This window comes from Parambassis ranga, chromosome 15 (genome assembly GCF_900634625.1).
Source record: "Parambassis ranga chromosome 15, fParRan2.1, whole genome shotgun sequence".
NCBI classification, from domain to species: Eukaryota; Metazoa; Chordata; class Actinopteri; family Ambassidae; genus Parambassis; species Parambassis ranga.
The window spans coordinates 21,559,224-21,579,969 of record NC_041035.1 but is presented as its reverse complement, the minus strand read 5'-3'; the positions used below and the strand labels follow the sequence as shown (position 1 = coordinate 21,579,969).

The 20,746-nt window shown below is 52.0% G+C and overlaps 2 protein-coding genes and 1 long non-coding RNA gene across 5 annotated transcripts in view; 2 read left to right on the top strand and 1 right to left on the bottom strand.

Moving 5' to 3' along the window:
- Nucleotides 1-3,941, top strand: part of LOC114447599 (PH and SEC7 domain-containing protein 1-like) — a 31,228-nt gene extending 27,287 nt beyond the window's left edge. Inside the window, exons 13-19 of the mRNA XM_028423992.1 lie at nucleotides 482-525; nucleotides 1,008-1,198; nucleotides 1,294-1,364; nucleotides 2,138-2,295; nucleotides 2,370-2,514; nucleotides 2,604-2,747; nucleotides 3,113-3,941. Coding sequence (XP_028279793.1) covers nucleotides 482-525; nucleotides 1,008-1,198; nucleotides 1,294-1,364; nucleotides 2,138-2,295; nucleotides 2,370-2,514; nucleotides 2,604-2,747; nucleotides 3,113-3,436 — 1,077 coding nt within the window. The 3' untranslated portion in view covers nucleotides 3,437-3,941. The remainder of the gene's footprint in view (nucleotides 1-481; nucleotides 526-1,007; nucleotides 1,199-1,293; nucleotides 1,365-2,137; nucleotides 2,296-2,369; nucleotides 2,515-2,603; nucleotides 2,748-3,112) is intronic.
- A 44-nt stretch (nucleotides 3,942-3,985) lies between these two features.
- On the top strand, nucleotides 3,986-5,394 carry LOC114446953 (uncharacterized). Its single transcript, XR_003671802.1, has 2 exons — nucleotides 3,986-4,370; nucleotides 4,419-5,394. It is a non-coding gene; the product is annotated as an uncharacterized LOC114446953 (long non-coding RNA).
- Nucleotides 5,395-8,362: 2,968 nt separating this feature from the next.
- Nucleotides 8,363-19,670, bottom strand: LOC114446899 (nuclear factor NF-kappa-B p100 subunit-like). Of its 3 annotated transcripts, XM_028422787.1 has the most exons (24): nucleotides 19,534-19,670; nucleotides 18,612-18,719; nucleotides 16,672-16,711; nucleotides 16,480-16,555; nucleotides 16,189-16,229; nucleotides 15,742-15,840; nucleotides 15,275-15,426; nucleotides 15,083-15,195; nucleotides 13,996-14,154; nucleotides 13,811-13,915; nucleotides 13,628-13,716; nucleotides 12,405-12,543; nucleotides 12,157-12,300; nucleotides 11,917-12,087; nucleotides 11,686-11,827; nucleotides 11,497-11,611; nucleotides 11,079-11,286; nucleotides 10,831-11,000; nucleotides 10,649-10,751; nucleotides 10,210-10,394; nucleotides 9,813-9,879; nucleotides 9,557-9,720; nucleotides 9,199-9,310; nucleotides 8,363-8,810 (listed from the first exon to the last, which is right to left on the bottom strand). In XM_028422787.1, the coding sequence occupies exons 2-24, from the start codon at nucleotides 18,626-18,628 to the stop codon at nucleotides 8,737-8,739; spliced, it is 2,685 nt and encodes an 894-aa protein (XP_028278588.1). In that variant the 5' UTR covers nucleotides 18,629-18,719; nucleotides 19,534-19,670; the 3' UTR covers nucleotides 8,363-8,736. The 3 variants fall into 3 exon arrangements, with proteins under 3 accessions (XP_028278588.1, XP_028278589.1, XP_028278590.1); XM_028422788.1 differs by lacking the exon at nucleotides 18,612-18,719 and having other exon boundaries at nucleotides 19,534-19,642; XM_028422789.1 differs by lacking the exons at nucleotides 18,612-18,719; nucleotides 19,534-19,670 and adding an exon at nucleotides 17,621-17,882.
- Nucleotides 19,671-20,746: the final 1,076 nt, after the last annotated feature.

The following is a 20,746-nucleotide window of genomic DNA, read 5'->3' as shown; positions in this document are numbered from 1 at the left end:
CCGCATGCGCTCGCGGTCACTCTGCTCCGTGCGCAGTGGGCGGGACTCCAGGGACAACGACCCCTTCAGGTATCCCAGAGCCCCGCGCTCCCGCTCCCTCAAACCGCTGGCGTTCCCCGACCTGCTGGGGAAAACGCAGGACGGACAGCAGCACCCGCAGAGCCGCAAGAAGAAGGTAGAGGAGCGGAGACGCCCACGCAGGGTTAACACACACGTTTCACAGGTTTACTGATGACACACAGGGGTCACTGCAGGGCGCTGCACACAGACAGCAGGGGGCGCTGCAGGCTGCATTCAGAGCAGCTTTACATAACAGGCAGGACAGATTTAAAGTCCGAGGGCTCGTCCCGTCTGAGGAGACAGGTCATGTGATGCCGGAGCGTCAAACCGTGATGAACAATGACACTGTTGCTGTTTGTAAACTTACCTGTGTGTGTGTGTGTGTGTGTGTGTGTGTGTGTGTGTGTGTGTGTGTCTGCAGACTCTCTACAGCTCCATCAAGAACGAGAAGCTGCAGTGGACCATGTAAGTTCCTCCTCCTCCTGCTGCTCTTAACACACAGCATGTACAAACATCTGAAGTGTGTGTGTCTGTGTGTGTGTGTTTAACTTCCATCTGCACATTTATCTGTGTGTGTGTGTGTGTGTCTGTCCCCGCTGCCCTGACTCCCTTATTTAATCCTCTGTTGCTGTGGTAACCATTCCCTGCTTCTTTCCTCACTGTAATTACAGGTCAGCATCCCAACACTCATGCCTGACTGTGGACACACACACAAACACACAATCACACACACACACTTATACTGTATGTGTTCAGGGGGTGTGTGTGCATCTCACAGCTGTCCTCCCTCGTGTTCAGCCCATTTACTTCTCTGTGGATGCTAAGCTACTGCCAGCAGATCATCACAATAACACACACAGACACACACACAGACACACACACACACACACAGACACACACACACGCCTCCTGACTGAAGATCTTTTTACTGACCTCTTGTCTCGCAGTGATGAGGAGGAGTTGAGGAAGTCCATGTCAGAGCTGGCGGACGTCCGGACAGACTCCGCCTCCCACACCATGAAAAGGCTCGGCAGCGGCGGGAACCCTCTGGTGGGAGTGGCCCATCAGGCCGATGGCGAGCTTTACAAGAGCGGCTTCCTGGTCCGCAAAGTACACGCCGATCCCGACGGGAAGAGAAGTACGACCTCTGATCCAAAAACAGGCCGGCCTCAGCAGGGGGCGCCGCTCGGTCACAGAGCAGTAACATGTCCCATGATGCTTTGTGTCTTCCAGCGCCGCGGGGCAAACGGGGGTGGAAGTCTTTCTACGCCATGCTGAAGGGTCTGGTGCTGTACCTGCAGAAGGTAAAGGTCTGGACTACGTTTCCCAGCAGCCCCCTCACTTATAACCGAGTGTGTGTCCTAGACTACAGCAGACCCACACAGACCCACACCACTACAACACCACACAGACCCACAACACCACCACCACACAGACCCACAACAGACCCACACCACCACCACACAGACCCACAACAGACCCACACCAACACCACAACAGACCCACAACACAACCACCACACACACCCACAACAGACCCACATCAACACCACCACACAGACCCACAACAGACCAACAACACCACCACAACACCACACAGACCCACACCAACACCACAACAGACCCACAACACAACCACCACAACACCACACACACCCACAACAGACCCACATCAACACCACCACACAGACCCACAACAGACCAACAACACCACCACAACACCACACAGACCCACAACACAACCACCACAACACCACACACACCCACAACAGACCCACACCACCACAACACCACACAGACCCACACCAACACCACACAGACCCACAACAGACCCACACCAACACCACACAGACCCACAACAGACCCACAACACCACCACAACACCACACAGACACACAACAGACCAACAACACCACCACACCACACAGACCAACAACACCACCACAACACCACACAGACCCACACCACAACACCACACAGACACACAACACAACCACCACAACACCACAACAGACCCAGAGGTGTGGGTCTGTGTGGTGTGTTTGTGTTGTTGGAGCTGACACTGGTCTGATCCACAGGATGAGTACCGGACGGAGCGCGAGCTGACGGAGGAGGACGTGAAGAACGCCGTGTCCATCCATCACTCTCTGGCCATGAGAGCGGCCGACTACAGCAAGAGACCCAACGTCTTCTACCTGAGGACGGCCGACTGGAGGGTCTTCCTGTTCCAGGCTCCGTAAGACCCTCACACACCGTCCTCTGTCCCCTCTGACAGAAAACAGTCCTCAGTGTCTCCTCGTCTCCCTGCAGGAACGCAGAGCAGATGCAGTCGTGGATCACGCGGATCAACGTGGTGGCGGCCATGTTTTCGGCTCCACCCTTTCCGGCGGCGATCGGCTCCCAGAAAAGGTTCAGTCGGCCTCTGCTGCCGGGGTCCAACACCAAACTGTCCCAGGTACAGACTGACCACACCCACTGATTATTTACCGCGGGACTCCCATAATCCTTTGCTCCGCCCTGATCACTGGTATCGTGTCCCGACAGGAGGAGCAGTTCAAATCACACGAGAATCGCTTCAGGGCCGTTTCCTCTGAGCTGGCCGACCTCACGGCGTCCACACCCGACCGGAAGGTGAAAGGACGCGAGCTGGAGGAGCACAAACTCCGACAGGAGTACCTGGAGTTTGAGGTGAGGTGACACAGACACACACATGGACACACACAGAGACACACACACATGGACACACAGAGACACACACAGGCACGCACACATGGACACACACAGAGACACACGCACATGGACACACAGAGACACACACAGGCACGCACACATGGACACACACACATGGACACACACAGAGACACACACATGGACACACACACAAGACACACACACATGGACACACACAGACAGAGACACACACACACACGGACAAAGACACACACACAGACACACACACACGGACAGACAGAGACACACATGGACACACACAGACACACACACAGTTGTGTTTGTGTCTCCTGCTAAAAGACTGAAGCTCGTCTCTCCCACAGAAAACTCGTTACGGTACGTACGCCATGCTGCTGCGGGCCAAGCTGTCCCGGGGGGACGAGGATCTGTCTGCCTTTGAGTCACGCCTGTTTGATGACGGCGGCCTGCAGAGGGCGCACTCTAGCCCCACGCTGCCTCAGGATGCCGCCAACAAGGAGAAGACACGTGGCACCAAGACTTCAAAGAGCCTAAAGGTGACATCGTCCTCGACCTCCGAGACGAAGCCCGGCGGCAGCCTCAGGGAGGGGGGCAGGAGGAAAAATGGGGGCGGGAGCCAGCGGCCTGAGCTGCAGAGCCAGAGCAGCAAACAGGAGGAGGCGCCATAAGGCGTGGAGCTGGAGATGGACGTGGAGCATCATGGGTAGCAGGCTGACATCCTCCTCCAACCCTTTTCAGTTAAACCTCGGTCACCTCCTGACTGGCTGAGCTGAGGCGTTAAGGTTCTCTGGGAGAGGAGGCGCCCAAACAGACCAACAGGAAACACTGAACAGGTTCATTCTGCTCCAATCGCCGCTCAGCACCGACACACCTTCAGAATAAAAGCTTTACATGCTGCTGCCGCTGCGGCGCTCGGCGACCTCAGACTTTCATTTTTGTTTCAGCCTGCAACGCCACTCTGGGAGCAGGTTACCATGCCGACCACATGTGACGGACAGATTGCGAGAGACTGTTACCATGGTGACCAGGCAACAGGACAGCACCTACTGCTAAACAAACAAACAGACAGAGGCAAAACAGGAAGACAATACCTCCTCCTCCTCCACACTGTGTGTGTCTGTCTGTGTGTGTCTGTGTGTGTGTGTGTGTGTGTGTGTGTGTGTGTGTGTGTGTCTGTGTGTGTGTCTGTGTGTGTGTGTGTGTCTGTGTGTGTGTGTGTCTGTGTGTGTGTCTGTGTGTGTGTCTGTGTGTGTCTGTGTGTGTGTCTGTGTGTGTCTGTGTGTGTGTGTGTGTGTGTCTGTGTGTGTGTGTCTGTGTGTGTGTCTGTGTGTGTGTGTCGACCTGAACATGCTGGATGGAGGCTGATCATCGTTTATGCTGTTTTCTGTACGGAGGCTCATTAGTGACCAAAAACTGCAGAGACAACCAGAAGCTCAGCTGGCGTCGCCATGACGATTTATTTATTTGGAAAACTCTTCCAGAACCGGCGTGTATCCGTCCAGCACCCTGTTGATAAAAGAATCCATGAGAGTTAAACATTATTATTTTGATTGAAAAAAAGAAACGTGGGTGATGAAAGATTCATTTGTGAAAGCTCCACATGTTTTTAAAGCTGCAGAGATATTTTGTAGAAATCAAACATTAAAGTAGAACTCATCCTGAAGGCCAGCAGCAGTGAAGCTGGTCCCCACTCAGTTTAGTCATTATTGAGCCTCTGTAGATGTGAATCCGTCCAGTCGCCTCCTGATGAACTGACCTCCGCTGATGAAATGGGCTGTGTGTGTGTGTGTGTGTGTGTGTGTGTGTGTGTGTGTGAGGAGCTCGAATTTACTAACAGTTTTTGATCTGCAGTTTCCTCCTGCTGCCACACGGGGTCGCCACATTCCTGCTTGTTTCTTGTGGTTTTAGTGCTGAACAGTGACACTAAATGCATGGACAACATGCAGGAGCTTCGTGACAGCAGGCAGACTGCAGGTGGCAGCAGAGAGACGCTGTCCGACTATCAGCTTTTGTGCGTTTTCCTGTCGTCATGGAAACGTGGAAACGAGGAGAAGCTGATGTACTGCTGGAGGAGCACGCTGTCACTCTGAGGGCAGAGCTGACCGCGGTATGACATCACCAGGCAAAGACTCTGGCTGCAGTTTGGTCCTCAGACTGAAGATCAGAGTGAGCGCTCTGTTTGGACATCCATCCTCTTAACGCTGACAGGAAGTTCGTCCTCCATGACCAGGAGGAGGTCATTTCACTGATGTGTTCAGCGTCGCTGCTTCTGGCTGGATGAGTACGTGTTTCAGGGCGATGGTGCAGGAAGACTCCATGATGGCCGCCCGCGCCCCTGTAAATAAAAGCTGACTTTCAGAAGCCATACTGTAGTTGGGCTGGACGCCTAGCTGGCGCTCGCTGCGCCTTAGAGCACTTGGTTTGTTTTAGAGTGGCCGCTGGTGTTTGTTCGTCCTCCAGATTATTTATTCTTTGTTTCTGTGAACTTTCTTGTGTGCTCAGCTGAATGTTAGCCGCCGGCGCACCGATGGTTAGCTGTACAAAGTGTCACATAGTGAAACACAAACAACATGTTTGTATCATTCCGGAGGCTTAGAGGCAAAAATAAAAACACTTTCAAAACTAACGGCTTCGTTTCAATACGTGTCATAAAAACACTCAGAGCAGGAATAATGTTGAAATGACCATATTTAATATTCCACAGCTCCACTGTACGCTCAGTTCTGGAACAACAGACAGGAACTCAAATACTAACTCACTCCTCCAACTCTCTACTACCTCATTCCCCCTAACTCACTCCTCTAACTCACTCTACTAGCTCACTCCAGTAACTCACTCCTCTAACTCTCTACTAGCTCACTCTTCTAACTCACTCCCCTAAATCACTGTACCTCACTCCACTAGCTGACTCCTCTAACTCTCTGCTGGCTCACTCTTCTAACTCACTCCTATAACTCCACAAACTCAGTCCACTAACTCACTCCCCTAACTCACTCATCTAACTCAATCCACTAGCTCACTCCTCTAACTCTACTATCTCACTCATCTAACTCACTCCTCTAACTCACTTGTATTCTGTTGTGTGTTTTGTGTAGCTTTCTGTAATCATCCATAGTGTTATAAAACCACAACCATCACATCGCTGCTAAAATAAATCTTTGGAACGGACTCATGGATCCTCCATGTTTGACTGTTCACACCACCTAGCAGTTATGACCCAGCACCACCACAGTTTTTTCATGGTCCTTCGAGCCGGATGAACATCTATGGTGGACAATGGATCCACCAGCCCCTTCATCAGAACTTCAGGAGCAGCAGAGAAAGGGCTGAGGCGGAGAGGATATCTACAGGGTTACAACCTGAATGTCACGTCCAGCCCTCTAAACAACCCACACAGAAACCTCAGCCACTGAGCCAGAGACAGGAAGAAGCAGAGGTAACAGGTTTAGTTAGAACACTGTGGACAACCTGAACAGCTGGAGCAGAGGTATTCTGATGGACAGACAACCACAAGAAGCTGAGCCTGCTGAGCTCCAACCAGCATCATGAGAGCATTATAGCACCGTATGGAGACTGAAGTAAACGTAGCTGATCTCAGATTCACTCACAATGTCAGCCAAACAAAGATTTTACTGAATTCAATCGCACACCAGTGCTGTTTGTTTTTTTTAATCATCAAGCTCATTCCACAGTTTTATGCCTAAAACAGACACATCACCCTAACATGAGTTCATCTGTCAAAAACACAGCTCTTGAATTAGAATGAATTTAAAGAACTCTTGTAGGAAGGAGGAAGGTTTTATGGCCCAAGATGGTTTCCAAGGTGTTTAAATATACAATGTTCACAGCATGAGGCTTCATCATACTTACTGCTTCAACATTGGATCAGTAATTATTCACCAGTCTGACCTGTATGGTAACGAGTGATGAGTTCAAACAGACATTTGTTTCATTGGTTCTTCTACAGATCAGGCCCGTAGCTTTAGATCCCTGTTGATATGTTCTGTGTGTGTGGTCTGTTGGAGCTCCTAGAACTTATTCTCATGAACTTTGTTTCGGATCCACTTAAAAACAGCTTCACTTCTTTTGCTTGACCTGCACCAAAAACCAGACATGTAGTTTCTTTTCATGTGAAGATCTTTGTTCCAACGTTTTAAGCAGCTTCATTCTTTTGAACTTTAAGTAGAAATCCTTTCAAATCACATCCTGAACAAAATCCATCAGCGTCAGACAAACTTTAGGCTGTTGGACACCGCACAAACATCTTTAACCAGAGTATGAACAGCTTTGGCCCGGTGCTGATCCTGGAGCTCCTCCACAGGATCCGGCTCTGAGCTGCTGCACCCTTCATTTCCACTGACATGTTATTCAGGCCGCTGCTCTTATTCCACAGTGTTCACAGTCTGCAGCCGTCATGAGTGATCCATCGATTCAAAGCTCTGCTCAAATCCATATAAACCAACAGCATATTGATGATTATCTACTGCCGTGGATGTGTTTCCATCACTGCTAAAGACGTCGATCTATTGCTTCTGAAGCCATACTGCTGTTCTTCACTCATATCTGGTCTTACAGCAAATCATTTTTCTAGGCTTTTGTCAAACTGGGACAATAAAGAGACGTCTGCAGGTTGTTTTATAAGCAGGAAATACCTTTGCCAGTTTATAGTATGTTATATTTATAACACAAGAAGAATTCAATAGAACTTAAAACAAAGACTTGTTACATATGTTCAGGGCTCAACTCTCGGATTATTGACGTGTCGAAGTTGTTGGGTCTGGATTTTGTGTTCTTGAACTTCTAACTTCTTCTAACACATCAGGAGCAGAACTACAGTCTGTCCCTCATCACTCTGTGGTTCTGCTACATTTGGACCCACACTTACAAACAAGGTATGAAACATGTAAGAACCAGCTGATCTGGAACAGAACCAGCTGATCTGGAACAGAACCAGCTGATCTGGAACAGAACCAGCTGATCTGGAACAGAACCAGCTGCTTCAGTGTGAGCAGGGAAAGTTCGGACCGGTGCTGTTCGAGCTCTGCTCCAGTAGTTTCTGTTCTCTCTTGACAGCTGTCACTGCAGCGGACCTTCACCCAGAGAACACAGTCCAAACATCAGACCCGGACCTCAGACCCCACCTCATACAACACCTCCACCCTCCACAGCTCCCCAAGTCTCACCTCCACCCTGCGAGTGAGTCCAGCTGAGCCTGACGAAGGTTGTAGCACTTAGCATTCACTTACCGGGACCAGAGGCGGTACCATGCGGCCACAGATGGACCACTGACACGGAGACAGGCAGGTGTTAGCGGACACACGCGGTCCAACCGGGCCAGAACCCCAGAACCCCAGACTGACACCGAGACTGAGGGAGCAGCAGCACGCGTCCGCCCCGCCGTGAGGCCGCAGCAATCACAGCCCGGCCTGCCCAGGTGTGCTCCGGACCAGGAGGCTCCGCAGCGCCACACGGCGGAGGACAAAGATACTGACACACAGGCTGGAGACTTTAAGGAGCTTTACACCGAAAAAAGGCTGAAAGCAGCTGATTAACATGAAGTGAAAGAGTCTGACACCTTTATTAAAACACCCGAGGAGATTTCAGCTTTTTATTTACACTCACACACACAGACACACATACTCACACACACAGACACACACACTGCTTCCCTCTGCATAAACAGACACAGAAATATCAGAAATTCCAGTTTTCATGAAGAACACATTTACTGTGAATCCATCCGAACATAAACACATGAATGATGCGACAGAGGAGGAAAATATAAATTAAACAACAAAACCGGCTGAAAGGAGTCCGTCCCCTCCGTCCCCTCCGTCCTCCTCCGTCCCCTCCGTCCTCCTCCTCCCGTCACATGTCCATTTATCTTTGAAATGCTGCATTCACCTGCACACTGAAGCCTGACGGCTCCGTCTGCAGGTCCCAGTCCAGAACGACCACTTCCTGCTCCTCACTGATTGGCCACAGGTGGCTCCTCCTCCTCCTCCATCGGCTGACTGCCGAAGCCGCTGTCGACCGTGGCATCTAGGAACAACAATGATCAAGGTCAGTGTGAGTCTGTGTGTGTTACCTGTGCGAGTGTGTGCGAGTGTGTGTGTTACCTGTGTGAGTGTGTGTGTTACCTGTGCGAGTCTGTGCGAGTGTGTGTGTTACCTGTGTGAGTGTGTGTGTTACCTGTGCGAGTCTGTGCGAGTGTGTGTGTTACCTGTGTTAGTGTGTGTGTTACCTGTGCGAGTCTGTGCGAGTGTGTGTGTTACCTGTGCGAGTCTGTGTGAGTGTGTGTGTTACCTGTGTGAGTGTGTGTGTTACCTGTGCAAGTCTGTGCGAGTGTGTCTGTCTGTGTTACCTCTGTGAGTCTGTGTGAGTGTGTGTGTTACCTGTGCGAGTCTGTGTGAGTGTGTCTGTGCGTTACCTGTGTTGTGTTTGTCGTCTCGCAGCTCACTGTGTCTCAGCAGCCGGACTCCTTCTGTCAGTCCAAGAGACTGAAGAGCTTCCACCAGACCTTCGACTGGACCTCCACCCAGCTGCACACACACACACACACACACACAGTTATATACAACACTACCATGCTATGATTCTGGCTCCATGTTGTGGGGGTGTGTGCAGTACCCGGTTGCACCACCAGGTGGAGCCATGTTTTTGCCTGCCTGTTTCAGATCCAAAGCTATTTGTTGCTAATGCTAACTGGTCCAGGCTACGAACGAACAAATGCTTCCTGGCTGCACCTGATTGGACGAGCACCGTCGGGGGCGCTGACTTCCTGTTACCTTGTAGTGTTCCAGCAGGTGGCGGCAGGGAGTGGGCGTGTCCTGGTACAGGTGAGTCAGAGTCATCATGCCCAGCTTCTCCGCCAGCCTCCTCCACGGAACGTCTCCCACACTCAGCACCTCCACCAGGCGAGACACGGTGTCCTCGTCCAGCCCTGAGGACTCTGCAGCACAAAGGCAGGAAGGTGAGCGCTGACCTCTGACCCCCAGCTGAGGACATGGACAGAGTGTGGACTGACAGCAGGACAAGACAAACCTTCACTGCTGCTCGCTTTGATCTTCTTACTGCTGGGACTCTGCCTGGAGTTTAACAGGTTCCTCACCTGAGGAGACGAAGACGAGGAGACAAGGAGACAAAGAGGAGCAGAGGAGGAGACAAAGAGGAGGAGACAAGGAGACAAAGAGGAGGAGATGAGGAGACAAAGAGGAGGAGACGAGGAGACAAAGAGGAGGAGACAAAGAGGAGGAGACAAAGAGGAGGAGACGAGGAGACAAAGAGGAGGAGACAAAGAGGAGGAGACAAAGAGACGAAGAGGAGCAGATGAGAAGACAAAGAGAAGGAGACACGAGACAAGGAGACGAGGAGACATGCAGAGCTGTCAGTAAACAATCATTTTGTGACTGGGCTTTTATTTTGAAGGTCCAGCTGTTACTTTTTGGCACTTAGCGAGGTCCAGGGGGGTGTGTCCTGCTGCTGGTCTCTTCCGAGTGTTGATTGGCTGTGAGCTGATCTCCTTCTGTTTGACTTCCTCTCTGATTGGTTCATCCTGGTCGGCCTCTTCGTCCGATGAGGAGCTGAAGAACAGCGGCTCGTCGTTCTCCATGTTCTTATCAGCGCCTGAAACCGTCCACGGGTTTAATCAGCCCTGCTCAGAGTGTGTGTCTGTGTGTGTCTGTGTGTGTGTGTGTGTCTGTGCTGTGTGTGTCTGTGTCTGTCTGTGTCTGTGTCTCTGTGTGTCTGTGCTGTGTGTGTCTGTGTCTGTCTGTGTCTGTGTGTGTCTGTGTCTCTGTGTGTCTGTGTGTGTCTGTCTGTGTCTGTGTGTGTCTGTGTGTGTATGTCTTTGTGTGTCTGTGTGTCTTTGTGTGTCTGACCTGCAGCGATGAGCATGGAGCAGAGGGTGGGTGAGCCCAGACTGGCCGCCAGGTGGAGCGGTGTGTTTCCTCCAAACGTGCAGGTGTTGACGTCGGCCTTCAGCTGCACACACACACACACACAGTGATGTTATGAAGTGTGCCAGTGAGCCGTGCTGTTTGTGCGTCTGTGTGTGTGTTACCTCTGTGATCAGCGTGCACGCCACCTTGAACAGGTTTTCTCTGACAGCCAGGTGGAGCGCTGTGTTCCCGCTCTTCTGCTCAGGTGCGTTTATTTTGGCTCCGCCCTCCACCAGCAGTTGGAGGCAGCGCTCGCCGTCTCTCCTCACAGCGAGGTGGAGAGGGTGAAGACCTGACGGAGACACAGAGTATTTTAGTTTCTGACTCGGTCTCTTGGGGGCGCTGTGATGTCAGCTGACGGCGCCCTCACCGTGGTAGTCGGGCGTGTTGACCAGGTGGGCGTGGCGCTCCTCCAGGTGAGCCAGCAAGACGCGCAGCGTGTTGTTGTCTCCGGCTAACGCTGCCAAATGGAGGGGGCTGCGGCCATCTTTGTCCACCAGGCTGGGGTCAGCGCCCGCACACAGCAGCACCTCCACCACCTTCACCTGCCGTGTGATCACCGCCAGGTGGAGCGGAGTCTGCAGCAACACAGGAAGGGGAGGAGTCAGTTAGTGGGTGATGGACATGATGCCTGCTGGGAAACGCTGTTTGATCTACAGGTCAGCAGGGTCAGCTGATAGTTAGCTGCAGGTTGCTACAGGGTTGGAACTGCTAGCTAGCTACAGAAGCTAAAGGCGTCTGTTTCCTAGGAAAGCTAAGCTGCTATGCTAACGAGCTAACACGTCTACCTGCTGGAGCTGGTTGGCCGTGTTGAGGATGCTCTGCTGCTGGCTGCTGAGCAGGGTGTGGATCAGCTGTTGGATGACGGTGGTCTGCTGGTGGATGATAGCGAGGTGTAGAGGCCTGGCGGAGACAGATACACATCATGTGACCACAGAACGTAACGGTGAGTAACGACGACACGCGCTGCCACTCACGTGTCTCCGTTGGCGTCCTGGATGCCGCAGAGGTGTCTCTGGATGGCCAGGAGGACCCGGGCGTCCCCGGTGCTGCAGTACTGCAGGAGGGCGGCGGCGGTCTGCCGGGCGCTCTGAGAGGCACGGCTGTTGAGGGCCGCAGCTGGAAACACAATCAGGTGTTAATCTGACCAATCAGCAGCGGCGGCAGGATGACATCATCAGCAGAGCGGCGTTCACACGGCGTCTCACCAATCTGACACAGCTGCCGCTGCAGCAGCGCGCCCGTCTGAGGCTGGGTACCGGCGGTCTGAGGGGTGGCGCCGGACATCTGAGCTCCTCCTCCAGCGCTGAAGCCTGTGAACCCTCCGGTGTAGAAACCTGCTCCTGCTGCTCCGTTCATCTGCTGCTGGAACTGGAATCCTGCCGCAGGACAAACAGCTGCTGATCCGGTTTTTAAAAGACGGTTCTGACCAGAAAAAGTGTCTGTACCTGCAGCTCCTCCAGCTCCTGCTCCTCCTGCTGCTCCTCCTCCAAATCCCCCAGCTCCTCCTCCTCTGCCTCCTGCTCCTCCTCCTCTCCAGTGCTCGTAGTGAGGCAGCGGCTTCTGCTTCTTCCTCAGCACCTCCTCTTTATCTGCAGCGGCACAGGTGATGCAAAGAAGACAGTGTGAGTGAAGCTCCGCCCCCTCCGCCTGCAGGGGCGCCGGCTCCCTGTGAGCGCTGCGGACCATGTCTGACCTTGAACCTGCGGGATGTAGGTGAACTGTTTGGGGTCGCTGCTGTCGCCGGCCTTCTTCCTCCTCAGCTGCAGGAAGACGGTGACCGGCCGCTCGATCTCTGTGCTGTGATAGGCCGGAGTTTTGAAGACGATGGCGTACTGAAGGGAGAGAGGAGAGGGTGGAGCAACAGCTGAATCACCTGTTAGCAGAACCCGCTGACGTACAGGTCGGACGGGTCAGCGATGGGTGGAGCTCTGATTACTATACTTACTATACAGACACACTCACACACACACACACAAAGAGACACACACACACACACACAGACACACACACACACACACAAAGAGACATACACACACACACACACACACAGAGACACACACACACACACACACAGACACACACACAGAGACACACACACACACACACAGACACACACAGACACACACAAAGAGACACACACACACACACACAGAGACACACACACACACACACACAGACACACACACAGAGACACACACACACACACACAGACACACTCACACACACAGACACACACAGACACACACAAAGAGACACACACACACACACACAGAGACACACACACACACAGACACACACACAGAGACACACACACACACACACAGACACACTCACACACACAGACACACTCACACTCACACACACAGACACACACAAAGAGACACACACTCACACACAGACTCACACACACAGACACACACAGAGACACACACACACACACACTCAGACACACACACACAGACACACACACAGAGACACACACACAGAGACACACACAGACACACACACACACACAGACACAGACACACAGAGACACACACACACACACTCACAGACACACACACACATACACACACACAGAGACACACACACACACACACTCACAGACACACACAGACACACACACAGACACACACACACAGACACACACACACAGACACACACACACAGACACACACACAGACACACACACACAGACACACACACACACTCACAGACACACACACACACACACACACTCACAGACACACACAGACACACACAGACACACACACACAGACACACACACAGACACACACACACAGACACACACACACAGACACACACAGACACACACAGACACACAACAGACACACACACACACACACTCACAGACACACACACACACACAGACACACACACACTCACACACTCTACCTGCTTGTGAACGTCGGTGGGTGAGAAGTCTCCAAACGCCTCCCAGCATCCGTCTTCGTCTTCTTCATAGAAACGGATCTCGATGTCATCTGAGGAGCACAGAGGCATGATGGGATATCTCTTCAGTTCAACAACGCACTCACAGATAAGAAGGTAGCATGTGTTGTGTGTGAGAGGGGTCACCTTTCTGGACTTTGTCACAGAGCAGGAAGATCTCGTCTCCTCCGAGCACCGAGCCGCACGTCTTATCCATCCGGGAGATCTTCAGGTTGGAGGCGTTCGGAGACTCTGCAGAGAAACAGCTGATGATGACGGCGATCTCGCTGATAAAACACACCTGCTGCGTGCTGACTGTGTGTGAGACTCACTGCTGTCGTAGATGGGGTTGGACACCACGGGCTTCAGCGCTCTGGTGAACCCTCCGTTGCTGTCCTGCAGGTACGCCGTGAACTTTAACCTGACGATGTTCAGGTCCACCACCTTCCCCAGCTCCTTCGCCTCCTTCAGGATGGAGGCCTCCTCCGCATCTGAACAGCAGACAGGTCAGAGTGTGTGTGTGTGTGTGTCTGTGTGTCTCTGTCTGTGTGTGTGTCTGTGTGTGTCTCTGTCTGTGTGTGTCTCTGTCTGTGTGTGTCTCTGTGTGTGTGTGTCTGTGTCTCTGTGTGTGTCTTTGTGTGTCTCTGTGTGTGTGTGTCTCTGTGTGTCTCTCTGTCTGTGTGTCTCTGTGTGTGTCTGTGTCTGTGTGTCTCTGTGTGTCTCTCTCTGTGTGTGTCTGTGTCTCTGTGTGTGTCTGTGTGTGTGTCTGTCTGTGTCTCTGTGTGTCTCTGTCTGTGTCTCTGTCTGTGTCTCTGTGTGTGTCTCTGTGTCTGTCTGTGTCTGTGTGTGTGTCTGTGTGTGTCTGTGTGTGTCTCTGTGTCTCTGTGTGTGTCTCTGTGTGTCTCTCTGTCTGTGTCTGTGTGTGTCTGTGTCTCTGTGTGTGTCTGTCTGTGTCTCTGTGTGTGTCTCTGTGTGTGTCTCTGTGTGTCTCTCTCTGTGTGTCTCTGTCTGTGTCTCTGTGTGTGTCTCTGTGTGTCTCTGTGTGTGTCTCTGTGTCTCTTTGTGTGTCTCTCTCTGTGTGTCTCTGTGTCTGTCTCTTTGTGTGTCTCTCTCTGTGTGTCTCTGTCTGTGTGTCTGTCTGTGTCTGTGTGTGTCTCTGTGTGTGTCTGTGTCTGTCTCTTTGTGTGTCTCTCTCTGTGTGTCTCTGTGTGTGTCTGTGTGTGTCTCTGTGTGTCTCGGTCTGTGTGTGTCTCTGTGTGTGTGTGTCTGTGTCTGTGTGTGTCTCTGTGTCTGTCTGTGTGTGTCTCTCTCTGTGTGTGTCTCTCTCTCTGTGTCTCTGTGTGTGTCTCTGTGTCTCTGTGTCTCTGTGTGTGTGTGTCTGTGTGTGTCTCTGGGCTCGGCTGGCGGTCAGCTGTGTACCTGTCAGGTGACAGTGCGCTGCTTTCAGCCTCTTCTTCTCTTCTCTCAGCCTCCGGGTCAAAACCTCATTGACGCCTTTCTTGGTCACATGGAGGATCCCCAGGTTACTGAATCTACAGGAAGTGACATCATCACAGTTAACACGTTTGCGTACCAGCCGTTTGTGATGCGGCCATGTGATTGGATACTGACGAGGCGGTGAGGTCGTTGGGGCCGATGTCGAGCGTGCAGGTGCCGTTCTCGGTGCAGTGGCGCCCCACCAGGCTGTGGGCGTGAACCCGAGGAGGATCGGTGTGCGTCACCAGCTGCACCTCCACCCGCGCCAGACCCACGTAGTTATTGATCTGTAAAAGGATTCAGGGTCAGTGGCAGGATCGGACCCGGGGGGCAGCACAGTGAGGGAGGGCTGCTCCAGCTGGGCCCTGCAGCGCCCCCTGCTGCCTGACGTCCAGATACAGCTGCGCTTGTTACCCATAAAAAGCATTAAACGTTTGTGTTTAGCTTTCCAATGGTACTTGAACGCCTCATGTGTGAATAACAAACCTAAACTTCAACATTTCATCAAACCATTTAAAAAAAACAGTCACAAATAAAAACAAATAAAAACAAACTCAGTCACATGACCAACACTCAGAGCGTCTGTCTGAGTCTCATGTTACCTTCACGGTCGGGTAGGTCCTTCGGTTCTTCTCACTGGAGGCCCCTGGAAGCCCACCGTGTGACGGCCCCTCACACTCATAACGGAAACGAAAGCCCCTCTGAAAGCACAGACACACACACAGACACACACACACACACAGACAGTAGCATAAATATTTTAAGTTGAACCTTCAGATGAACAGTCGGCTCTGACGGTTCCAGCTGACTCTTTAACACAGTGCTGCCTTCACATGACTTCAGAAACTCCCTGATCTCCTGCTGCACAGTCCCGTGTCAGTAAGTGACTGCTGGGAAAACCCGGCAGGACAGAAGGAAGTGACTGTTACAGTGTGTGTGTGTGTGTGTGTGTGTGTGTGTGTGTGTGTGTGCCCGGTGGAGCTGAAATGTTTCATTGTAAGTCATCAGTATTAGTGTGTCTCAGAGACAGGAAGTGAGGTGTGTCTCACCTGTTTGGGCTCCTCGATGATCTGGACGTACGGACCGTGAGCTGAAAGACAGACAGAGTTACACACCGGTGACAGCGCCGAAAACATCAGACTGTTAGACCGACGCACAAACGTGCTGCAGTCCTGTAAGCTGAGGGGACCTGAGCGTGAGCCACTGAAGGTCCTGACAGGTACATATGAGAACTGCAGGGGGCAGCAGTGAGTGCATGTGCTGCAGCTCAGGACTGGCTGCACATCAGACCCTGAAAGACTGGACGGTCTGTCTGATCACTGATCAATAACGCTGCTCACCCGTCTCAGGGATGTAGGGCTCTGTCTTTATGTCCACAGGAGGGATGTAGTCGTATGGCATCAGATTCAGCTGCAGCTGGAAAACACCAATCAGCACGCGAGTCAGTGAACGCACCTTCACATCAACCAATCAATCAACCAATCATTTCTTATTGATCTTTACTGAAACGGTGAAAGAGTAAAAGCACTCACGTCATTTTCGTAGGTGTTGATGAACGGAGGCTCCGTCATCCTGCAGAGCACAGAGAGGGTTCAGACACACACACACACACACAGACACACACTTCCTGTGTGTCTGATCAGGAAGCTGCACTAATCTGACCTCAGTCACTTTAACTCTCCGCGTCTGTCACAAGTGCAGCCTGAGAGTCCCACAACAACAACAACAACAACAACAACACAACAACAACACAACAAACAAACAAACAAACTGAATTCGGGCTGCAGCAGTTTCACTTTCACATGACGGACGAGCGACTCGGCAGCAGCTCTCTCTCTCTCTCTGTTCCTCCCTCCCTCCCTCCCTCCCTCCCTCCCTCCCTCCCTCTCTCTCTCTCTCTCTCTCTCTCTCTCTCTGTTCCTCCCTCCCTCCCTCCCTCCCTCCCTCCCTCCCTCCCTCCTCTCTCTCTCTCTCTCTCTCTCTCTCTCTCCTCTGTTCCTCCCTCCCTCTCTCTCTCTCTCTCTCTGTTCCTCCCTCCCTCCCTCCCTCCCTCCCTCTCCCTCTCTCTCTCTCCTTCTTTGTCTCTATGTCGTTTCACCCCCCCCCCTCGCAGGCTGTTTTCAGTCACTTCCTGGAAGTGGCCGAGTAGAGGAAAACCCCCAGAATCCCAGACCAGCAGTGAGGGGGCGGAGCTACAAGCAGTGCTGGCAGCCTGCTGCTGATAATGAAGCAGAGGACGAACACTGAGAGAAACACAGAACAACTGAAAGACCTGGAAACACACAAACAGGATGAAGACACGAACAAACACACACACTGAAACACAACGACCTGAGCCTGCACAACACAACGCCCGATCCATGCCGACACTAAGCAAACAAACACACACACCACAGGCTGAAGGCTGACGAGCAGCAGACTGATGGAACTCACAGTGAAGCAGGACACACACAGACGGAGACAGACGGAGCTGGAACAGACCTGCAGCGAGTCGAAGCCGAGACCGGACCCTGATCTGAGGCTCTGAGCTCGTTTCATCTCCATCACACTTCCTGTCAGAATCTGACTCAGGCCTGAGCTGGGACGGCCCCTTCCCACAGCCAGCCAATGGGCCTGCAGCTCATTAACATAAAGCCACAGCGGGCAGGCGTGGAGAAACCCCGCGGGGAAGTCTGAGGTGATTTCACCGCCTTTCTGTGAAACAGCCCGATGGGACATTTCTTCATCTGAAAACCCTGAGGAGGAGGAGCTCCGCCCCCCGCAGGTGTCTCACGCAGGCTTCTACTGGATCCGTGTTTCCTCACAGACTCCAGACCCTCAGGACCCGCCACAGCTTCAGACCCCACAGACCAGCCTGAAGCCTGATTGGCTCGTTGCCTCTGCAGCTGAGCGCTGAGCACCCGCTGTGCATGATGGGAAACAATCCAAACTCTGCACTGAGTTCGGCAGGTGAGAGACGACGCTGATGTGAGGAGGCGCTGAGCTGCCGGTCGTCAGGGCGACACAGACTGATCAGCTGATCTGATCGTCTGTCAAGGCTGCTCTGTGCAATCAGCACCTGAAAGGTGCGTCCTCTGGCGTTGCCACGGAAACAGTGTTTACACCGTGTTCTAATGAAGGCCGTGCAGGTGAACGTGACACGTCACATGCATCATCGGTCACATGACTCTGTCTCTGTCCTGGAGAGCAACCAACACAGACCAGTCACAGACAGGGTTAACTGACCAATCACAGACAGGGTTAACTGACCGGTCACAGACAGGGTTAACCGAGGAGCAGTCAGCGTGCACATGGAGCTGAGCTCACATGGTTTGTGTGGAGGTGTGGTGAAGCAGCTGAGGAGTGAACCCTCTCACCTCCTTCCTATCTCTGACAGCTGCAGCCACAACAAAACCTTTCAAAATGGCGGCCGATGCACCAAAAGCCCCTCCCAGCTGTTTCCTGTTACAGACCAAGCCGAGCTTCATCTCACCTGAGCGCTCCGGCCATGACACTGACGATGAGGAGGGCTGTGATGATGAAGGCTTCCTGCAGGAGGAAGATGAGGATGAAGACGTGTTCTTCCTCCGTCACGATTTTCCTGTAGACAAACGAAGAGTTTATCAGGAAGTCACATCTGAACAGCGGGAAATTCCAGCCTCCTCCTCCTCCTCCTCCTCAGGACAGTCCTCCATAACAAACAGAGGACTGAGGGACAGTCCCACATGTCTCCATCACTGCTGAACCTTCACAGTCACAAGAAGAACAAGCTGTCGTCCAATCAGGTCAGCCGCCCTGCCCCAGGTGAAGTCCATCTGTGGACCAGCAGTCATACAGAGCCCAGGTCATAATGAAAGCAGAAAGTCCCAGTGTGTCAGACCAGGACCGAGGTTCACAGAAAGTCCCAGTGTGTCAGACCAGGACCGAGGTTCACAGAAAGTCCCAGTGTGTCAGACCAGGACCGAGGTTCACAGAAAGCCCCCTCAGACACACCCAGCCCGGTCATGATGGACCGGAGGGTCCTGAGTATTGATCCTGTATTGACCCTGATTTAAACTGCAGAAACACACTCAGTGGAAACAACACTACTGAACTGTGGAGGGAAGTGAAGGGTTAACTACACCAACACACTGTGCCTCAGTAACGCTCCTGTTACACAACCTGGTCCAACAACACAACACACTCCAGCTGCTGATGGGTCCTCTGTAACAGAACCTGAACGCGTCACCGTGGCTCTGACGAACCCCGCAGCTCAGACTCCTGTTAGTCGTGTTTCAGGCGTGTATCGATCACTGATCGATCAGTGATCAGTGATCGATCACTGATCACTGATCGATCACTGATCACTGATCGATCACTGATCAGTCCCGCCTGCCACGCGGCAGCTGGAGAGTTTAAATAAAGTTGTAAGTTACCTGCGTGCAGCTCGGACGATCTTTCCCTCCGCGTCCCGAAAATCTCTGAACTCAACCCGACAGCAGAACCGCGGCAAACAGCGCGCGCCCGCTTCCTGTTCCTGCTTTTCAAAATAAAACCAGGAAATTCCACCGGACACGAAGTCCACGGTCTCTGTGAACAGAGGGACCCGCGTGAACAGCAGTGCGCGTGTTTTACTGTGAACTCAGCAGCAGGGACATCATTTCTGTCTGTCATCACTGGGGGTTTGGACCTTTAGACTCCGTCAGCAGCTCGTCGTAATGTTTAAACACGTGTATATATTCATAAGAAGAGCACCCTGTGTCTGTGCTGCTGCGTCGAGGCTTTTGTTTTGAAGGTGAACTCCTGGAACAGGAAGTCGTGTCCTCTCTCTCCTTCAGACCCTGACGCGGCTCCGCTCTGTTGTCATGGTGACCGCAGGCTGTCAGTCAGAGTGGAAAGCCCCAGAGCTGGAGGGGAATTCCGGCGCCACGTGGCAAATACAGGCCGCTGATTGGTGGAAGAGGGAAGGCGAGGCCCGCCCACCGCGTAAAAACACACAGAAATCAGCCCGTCAGAGACACGTCATAAAAATATATATGTAAACAACTTCAGTAATAACAACAATACTGATCATTCTAGCCATTACAAAAAACAAAATACACATAAAACCCAGAAATAATAATAAAAACCCAGGAAGAGAACTTAACCCTCATGCACTGAGAAATTTTACTGTTTATTTTGGCCATAACTTTGTCAATATGTGAACAAATTGAATCATTTTTGCTCAACAAGCTTAATTTTACTCTATGAAAACTGTGGTTGTGTGTACTCACACACAACAAGGTCAGTGTGCAAATGGCTCTCTTCCTCTCTAACATACACACAGTTATGTGCTAAAATACTCCCTATAACTCCATATACAAGCCAGAAACTACAGTACATGAGCACAGGCCTGCAGGTAAAGTTAATATGGTCATTAAGTTGTTAACTGTAAAAATCACAAATGTTACCTCCTACCAACAGGGTAAACCACCAACAATCAAGAATGCATGATTATTTAGTGCCATGGCTGTGCAGTCAAAAAAAGTGTGTTTATAATGTAAGTCTATGGGACAAAATGGGAGAAAAAAAGAAAATCCAGTGCTGTGCAAAAACTAATAATGCAATAAAGTCAATTTTTTTACTGATGTTTGACATGACCAAGACTGT

Excerpts from the sequence above, each read along its gene's own strand:
- LOC114446899 (XM_028422787.1), bottom strand. Across the intron at positions 16,556-16,671 it reads TCAACACCTACGAAAATGAC|CTGCAGCTGAATCTGATGCC; the intron begins GTGAGTGCTTTT and ends GGTGTTTTCCAG. Across the intron at positions 9,311-9,556 it reads ACCTGCTGGAACACTACAAG|CTGGGTGGAGGTCCAGTCGA; the intron begins GTAACAGGAAGT and ends GTGTGTGTGCAG.